Source organism: Anopheles merus, chromosome 2R, assembly GCF_017562075.2.
Source record: "Anopheles merus strain MAF chromosome 2R, AmerM5.1, whole genome shotgun sequence".
Classification (NCBI taxonomy): domain Eukaryota; kingdom Metazoa; phylum Arthropoda; class Insecta; order Diptera; family Culicidae; genus Anopheles; species Anopheles merus.
In genome coordinates this window covers 40,185,109-40,193,390 of record NC_054082.1, presented here as the reverse complement: position 1 = coordinate 40,193,390, position 8,282 = coordinate 40,185,109, and the positions used below count along the sequence as shown (strand labels likewise).

General features: G+C 42.1%; 1 protein-coding gene across 2 annotated transcripts; it reads left to right on the top strand.

The window, feature by feature from the left end:
- Positions 1-795: 795 nt before the first annotated feature.
- LOC121588332 (protein 5NUC-like) lies at positions 796-7,821 on the top strand. 2 transcript variants are annotated; one of them, XM_041906122.1, is made up of 5 exons: positions 796-1,122; positions 4,815-5,129; positions 5,225-5,375; positions 5,444-5,700; positions 5,938-7,821. In XM_041906122.1, exons 2-5 carry the CDS (start codon positions 4,909-4,911, stop codon positions 7,142-7,144), a joined length of 1,836 nt encoding a protein of 611 aa, XP_041762056.1. In that variant the 5' UTR covers positions 796-1,122; positions 4,815-4,908; the 3' UTR covers positions 7,145-7,821. The 2 variants fall into 2 exon arrangements, with proteins under 2 accessions (XP_041762056.1, XP_041762057.1); XM_041906123.1 differs by lacking the exon at positions 796-1,122 and having other exon boundaries at positions 4,690-5,129.
- Positions 7,822-8,282: the final 461 nt, after the last annotated feature.

The following is an 8,282-nucleotide window of genomic DNA, read 5'->3' as shown; positions in this document are numbered from 1 at the left end:
AGCTTATCACGATGTTGTGCTGGATTGGTGTCGCTAGTAAAGTATGACACACGCGATACTATTTGAACAGATTGCAGTCTGTTGCAAGAAAACAAATACTAAATGGGATTTTTTGTGAAGAAATGATACATAACAACTCTGGTACTTGGGACTGTGTATAGATATTGTACGTCAATCGAACACAACGAGATTCTACACTCGAGTCTTTGGATTCTTTTGTTAATGAATTTTGGAAAAAATAGGTATTTTCAAATAAATTAACAATTTTTTAACCTTATCTTGGCACTTTTTTCAGTGTTTATCTTCTCGAAAGCTTTCTGTTACTGATAATTTAAAGATTTAAACAGTTCATGCAGGAATCTGCCTCGCACACGTTTCGACCTTGTTACATCAATGCCTACGGAATACATTTAGATAAGAACGCATGTGGGAAGAACATGTTAAAAAGATACCGTTTATCTGTCCTCTTCTCTCCGTCGCAAATTGATAACATGCAACAAAAACACACAGACACACATGCATACACACATCTACATTTTGTCTCAAAATTCCTTTTCCGACTCTTTTTTGTGCATGTCTGCCCTCAAACTGGCTTCTAAATTCTTCTCTGGCCATGTTGTCCTTAGCGAGTGAGGCATGCAATCCCGATCCTTCGTGTTGCTACGCACGCGATCACGAAAATAAGAAAACATATCACACAATCATCAACCCGACCATCTTACTCCGGAGCGCTCCGGTTTCCCCTCTGCCCGACCCGATCGGCCGAGGGTAACCGACTAAATATTGTTGCGTACGATCGCTCATATTTAGTGTGCCGACGGAGCTCGTGTTTGTCGGATCGGCACGCCGCGTTCAACGGCCACACAGGCAAACGGCAGTAATAGGCCAGTTTTGAATGCTTTACTTCACAAAAAATAATTTCTTGTTTAAGTTTGTAAATCCTTCCGGATGCATGCAGCTTATTACTACTCTTAAATCGATGGTCCACGAGCAGTAGCAAAAACAGGTGATGCTGTATATCTCATCATCGCTAAATAAACTCGATCGCGTCCAAAATGCCGTACTAGACTGATCAACTACACCGGTTGGCGTGTGCAGGTGCTGGAAGCAATACATCATCACGTGAGTAAACGAGTCACTAAGGGCTGTGATTATGAGGCCCACGGGGCGCGGAAGGTGTGAAAGTGGTTAAACCTTGCAATCAGTTTGCCCGAAATCGGCTGGAAAGTGATGAAGAGGAAGTAAATGCGTTGCAAAAAATATGGCGAACAATGCTAGTGACCTTAAACGTGACCATTGCCTCCGGTAGCTCACAAACACGTTGCAAAAAGCTACTAAACCACACGATAAAGTGGTAATTTGCTGGAAGATTACCGGCAGCAATGATGCATTACGTTGTGTTGTGTTGCTTTGTTCGAGCTACAATGCGTGTCAAATTTTTTATACGCTTGCGTTTGATTTCAACAATTCAAAATGTGTGCGTGAATTTGTGTTCTAATTCCTGTTTGCTATGTATGTGAACTCAAGTTCAAAAGAGTGTATGTATGTGTTATAAGTGTGGTTTACAAATCATTTTCAAAACATTTTATTCACCAAAACTGCGCATATGAGCCGATGCGGGACGTCTCATTACAGTATTTTGTGTTGAAAAGGAACAAAACAAGCTAAAGGTAGAAATAAAAAAAATCATTTGTGTGCCACTCTGTGGAACTGAAGCAGCAAACGTAAATCGAAAATAGATCACACGATGCCAATGCCGACCGATAGCAGGATGCGAAACGTAACGCTCGCTTCAACCGGTATGATCGTTTTGCTTAGATACGCAGCTCTTCCTAGACAGGGGAGAGACTTTACACCTAGACGGTTGAGAGACGCAGACCACAAGAATGTAGCAAAATGCTCCACTCTTCTCATGTTTGGAGGTTAAATGTCACTTACGCAAATGGTTTGCTCACTTAGCGCTGCCGAAACGAGGCTATTCCAAAGATCCATCAGCAGATTGTTCGGTTTTCTTTTTAACTGCAAACGCACAACAACAAAAAACTTAAAAACAAAACTGAAATTGTGAAACGGTAAGAGGAGCTCCCGATCGTTCCATTTGTCATCGGAGCATGGGGACACGCGCAGCGACCGGCTGTCGATTGAAAGTTAATTATATCCATTTTTCCGCTCCTGGGACGTTCAACCCTCGGCTTTGCAGCTTGCCTACTACCGAGCTAGCTAGTACAGTGGTCGGCAAAGTAAGATTTTTGAGCCGCATGCTATTATTTGCTTCCAAAAACCATCATTCATTTTGCTGATACCTTGATTGATGATTATGCTATATTATTGCACTACAATTTGAAGTTTATTATTGTGCTGATTATTATTATTATTACTTGATGATATTTAGTATTGTCGCTATTTTAAAGATTTATACACGTTCAGCTTCATAGTTGTCGACCACTGAGCGCGTGTATTGGTGATCAGTTTGTATCATTTGCGTATTTGCGTCACGATAACACGTCAGAGACGCTACAGGTGATGAGTAAATTGTTTACCGACTGTGCCTAGTGAAGTGTTTAGACCGCGTGAAAGTGTTTGAAACGAACCGACATCGTAGCATGCGTTCCAAAAAAAGGTAAAGGCAGGAATTTTGTAAGCACGTGACATTGGTGACAGTGAAAGTGGTTACAGCGAATGACGAAACCACGTGGGCACGTTTTACCACGAAAGGCAAGAAATAATTCCGGTGTTTAAAAGCAAATAGAGATAAAAATGACCACGTGCATTAGGTGTCATTCATGGAGCACGGTGTACAATTATTGTATTGTGTATTTTTTGTTTCTTAAAGAAATGAAAAAAAAGACATACTTGTGCCTGGCTGTGGAAGTTTTTGTTCACAGCTAAATGTCAGAATCGATTTGAAATATGCTGCTAATTAAAAATCTTTTCATGGTGAGGTGTACATGTGTATCCAAAGAACAGTAATCCAACAAAATGCGCTTTCAAGGTTAATGATTTTAGCGGAAAAGCTACGAGTGGAACAATACATCTTCAACAGAATTATTACATTCTATTCAAAATGTACAAATGGCAGAGACTTTAGACAGGGAAATTCTACATTAGAATATAATTGAAGGCAATCATCTTTTGTTCGAAACACAATTACTGACACAATAATTCACACCTATCAAATGTTTCCACGTTCAACCAGATACAATAGGACAAAACAATTTTAATTTGCTATTATTTCATTAACATCGTTAATGCATGTTCAAAACGCTTTTTTAAATTCCGGTGCATTTTACTTATTTGACTTATCTACAGAAATACGTTTATTCCATTATAATAGAAATTACTTAGCTTCCGTAACGTGTTTCAAACTAACCGTTCGATAAGTAGTATCCCTTGCGAGTAATTATATTCACAATGTTATGATAGAGAACTGAGCTCCCAAAAGACTTTATTGAAATAATAGCTGATAGATACTATTTAATGTACTTTGTTTTGACTATAATATTACTTTTCCTCATTTATAACTATATTGAGTTGATTGTTTCCTTTAACCTCTTACGAAGTTTGGTATCTTATTTAACAGAACGTTGCAATTGTCCATCATTATTTTACTATTCATTGCACTTTATAACGTTTTTTTGCCTTATTTCATCTTATTCCAGCAACTACATTTACCGTTTTGTGCTCTACTTTGTGCATATCATCACCATGTGGAGACAATTTAGCTATCGCAGTTCGTAGCAATTAGCGCCATCCATTATCTTGCATTATAAAACGAGAGCACGTTGGAATGGCGATCAAGGTAGTGTTAATTGCCACGATCTTAGTGTCAATCATAAATGGAATTAACAGAATTCAGCTGGTTGATACTAGCGCTTAAAATGCCGACAGTTGACGTTGCGAACATTTCAAATGGTTCCAGTGGTTGATGTTTGGTTCTAAAATTTACATCATTTAAACTGGTCGATACTATTTATTTTTATTTTTAGCATGGCATTAAGCGTATGCTCGTACCAATATAGAAAGGGAAGCACATAAATTTGACAACGTATTTTAAATTTAATTGATTCATATTAATTCTAGCTGCTTGCAGCAGCTTTAACTCTACTTAAAAACTATAAAATGTTTATTAAACAATTGATTACAAATTTATTGCAATGTTTTGTTAACCTGAGAGACAGAATTGAATTTATAATAGGTATATTCTCGTTTTATCACACAGCGTGCCATATACTATTATAGATTATTTTATATTACTCAAATATCTAGATAAATGATAGCTTTGAAATGCGAGTGGGATTTCCATTTTACATACAATTTATGTTAAGCATATGCAATTATTGGCGATATGTTTGAACCTTTTTTTCCTTCCATCAAAATTCGTTGGGGTTCTGCACTTAATCAAAACTGCTCACAAAAGGTTTATTGTCAATTAATCAAGCGCGACAGCATACATCATCCGAGGTACACGCGTCCATAACCTTACCGTCTATGATAAGCCGCATACGCCAAGCACGCGTACTTCTTGACGAATGCACGGTGCGCTCGTTGAGAATCGGCAACCGACCTGGCTTCAAACAACACTTGGCATAACAATACATACCGCTTGATAACCGCCAATTGTTATCGATAACAGGGTGGAATAGTAGATTGGTCTTGTAAGGGTGGGATGATCGTAAATGGTCACGGGGAGAGCATTTTTCTACGAGATTCGTGACCGAGCAGTGGCATGGCTCTACGGGGTTTAAGATAACTTGTGCACGGGAAGGACTGTTGTACATCTGGTGATAAAGTGTGTTACTTTTCATAATTTCCAGCAAACAACCGAAAGCATCTTCTAGTGATTGCAAGTTAGTTTCTTCTGGAAACTTTGAATACCCTGTAAGACTGAGGACATTCTAATCCTGCACCATGGCACGGAAAACAACACACATTCCGCTCGTGGCGATAGTTCTTGCATCCGTCTGTTCTAGCCTTGCCGCACCGAAGGCAGGTGGTTTGGAGCTTATCATACTGCACAACAACGATATGCACGCGCGGTTCGAGCAAACTGGCGCGTACAGCAACGACTGTCAACCGTCTGATGTGGCCAGCAACCGTTGCTACGGAGGATTTGCTCGCGTAGCGCACAAGTGAGTATCGCGATCGCGCTACTGCAAAGCGCACGTTTCCATAGCTTTCGATGCCCATGCATAATGATGCTGTTGCTGTTTATCTATGTCGGCAGAGTTCGCGAATATCGAGCAACTGAGGCGTCTGGTGGTCTTCCAGTTCTGTATCTCAATGCCGGCGATACTTACACCGGGACGCCATGGTTTTCCGTATTCAAGGATAACATCACCGCTGCATTCCTTAACATACTGAAACCCGACGCTATCGTACGTTAATTGCCAAACATCATAGCAGTATGCACGATCTCTCTTACCACACTATACACTATTTTCAGTCCCTCGGTAATCATGAGTTCGATCTGGGCGTGGAAGGATTGGTTCCGTTCCTGAACGAGGTTGACTTTCCTGTGCTGGTCACTAATCTTGACCTGTCAAAAACGCCTGAAATGCAAACGAGCGGATCGTTACAACGTTCCATCATTTTCACGAAGGCGGGCGTACGGATCGGTGTGATCGGATATCTGACTCCGGAAACGAAACAACTGGCCCCTATCAACACTGTCGAGTTTCTGGATGAAATAGAAGAAATCAAGTAAGTAAACTGCTGATAACAAGCTTGCATCATAGGATGTTGCGCCGTCGATTGCATACTAGCAGGCTGGTTTAAGATCATAAGCTAGTGAGCAAAGTGATGCGCCTTAAGATATGCAATTTGTGTTACAGCTTCCATTATACGGTGCAATTTTCGTGTCGTTTTTTCAGTCGTTATATTATTGCTCATTCATACTTTCCTAAATTCATACTTTTACATCATTTTACCACTTTTCAGCAAAGAGGCAACATCACTAAAAAATCAAGGTGTCAATATTCTGATCGCCCTCGGACACAGCGGGCTGGAGCGCGACAAAGAGATTGCTGCACAGTGTCCCGACGTAGATCTTGTCATCGGGGGCCATTCGCACACCTTCCTCTATAGCGGTACCGCGCCGGACGTGGAAGATCCGGCCGGCCCATATCCGGTGATGGTGAAGAACGCAGCCGGAAAGGAAGTGCCTGTAGTGCAGGCGTACGCGTACACCAAATATCTCGGCTATCTGCATCTGCAGTTCGATGCGGAAGGTAATCTGATCGAGCTGGACGGAACGCCTTTACTGCTCAACGGAACAGTAGAGCGTGACTCGGACGTATTGCAGCTGCTGGAGCTGTACCGACCGGGCATCCTAGCGCTCGACGCACAGATCGGCCATTCGAACGTGTTTCTCGACTCTAGCCGGTGTCGGTTCGAGGAGTGCAATATCGGCAACATGATCGCCGATTCGCTGGTGATAACGTATGCGACGACACGCGAACAGAGCAACGACGGGTTCTGGACTGATGCTGCCATCGGGTTCATACAGGGCGGTGGCATACGAGCGTCCGTCAATGCCGGTCCGATAACGATGAAAGATCTCAAGACGGTGCTTCCGTTCGGCAATGCGATGGTGGTGACGGATATTACGGGGGCTCAGCTGCGTCAGATGCTGGAGCAAAGCGTGCACAGGTACGATGGGGTGTCCGGGTACGGGGAGTTTCTACAGATGGCGGGTGTCAATGTCGAGTACGATCTATCGCGCCCTCCAATGCAGCGTGTGGTACATGTGAAGGTACGGTGCGCCCGGTGCCAAGTACCTGCGTACGAGGATCTGCAGGACGATGGGCTCTACCGCGTCATACTGAGCCAGTTCCTGTACGATGGAGGCGATGGGTACGAAATGTTACCCGGCTCACCGAAACAGCTGCTCACCTTCGGTGAATATGAAATAACGGAAGAATATCTGAAGCGCTACTCGCCGATTTATCCAGCGATCGAATGGCGCATTCGGATGCAGGGACAACCGGACGTTACCACGACTGACGGTCCGGGGGGAGCCAGCACTACCACCATGATGACGACCACTACCGAGAAGGACAATGGTGCGGGGCGCACCCACAGCCTAACGATTTTCACCGTTGGAATGACGCTATTGGTCACACTGCTGTCTCGTCAACTATTGTAAAAACTCGTTTATCAAGGTGGAATACTTGGATTTCAAGCATTTTCAAGCCTTAACTTCGGTTACAGTTGTCAATGAAACCAGTAATCTACATAAATCTTGTGCAGAAGGATGCTCTTAACTTTTATTGATAAGACTGTTTGACCTTTTGTACTAGATTTCATGTATCTTGTTGTTTTCGCACAAAAAAAACCAAGGCTATGGATTGAAAATTGTTAGCAATCGAAGTGTTCCTGGATTTTGATTACTGGATACGTAGATTAGTAAGGATTCATAAGCACGATCCGGGGATGTGTATGTATAGTGTACAAAAGGAAAGGGTATTTCCCAAGTGGGAAGCACACACACGATGATTTAAAGCACGAGTAAGCGAACAAAACCAGACACTTATCGGACTTCTCAAATTTCTCTCTTTGAGATTGAATTGTAAAGGTAAAGCTATTGTAGCTTTCAGAAACAAAGTACAAAAATAAAGCAATATTGAAATACGGCTACGAATCGTGGAAGCACAATGAAGCAGCATGGTATAACAAAACCAAAGGTATAATGAAACCTAATGACACACTTAATTGGCTCTAATGTATTAAGGCTTTACCTTTACCTACATTACCTTGCAATACAATAAGCCTCAATTTAGAGTTGCGTGTATTGTTTGATAAATAAACGAAGAACACGTTTAATTTTGGAATTCTTGCATTCTCTTCAGGGAGGGTTTCAAGTCATTTTTCAATGTGCACTGTATCTTTTGTAGCTCACGAAACTTATTTTAACATCTACGAAAATAGTGATGGGTTAAACGACACATAAATGCAATGCATAACTCCCCCTTTTTTTGGTTTTGTACTCGAAAGGTGTAAAAATGTGTAGAATAATGTGGTCCCCATAGGCAAAGCTCAATATGGCTGTTAACACGACACTCCAATGGGGTGATAAGGCCCCCTCCTCCCCAGCAAGTTGCGTACTTACTTCGGGTGGCCAGCCGTTGACCTGTGTTTTTTAAGCGATTCCGAACCAATTGTACGATCGAGATGGATAACCGTACCACGAAAACGGTGTAACAGGGTTATTAACATATCATATACGCAAAGGGCAAATCCTGATTTTAACCTGGCTGCGTCTTACCTTAAGCGGTGCAGCCACG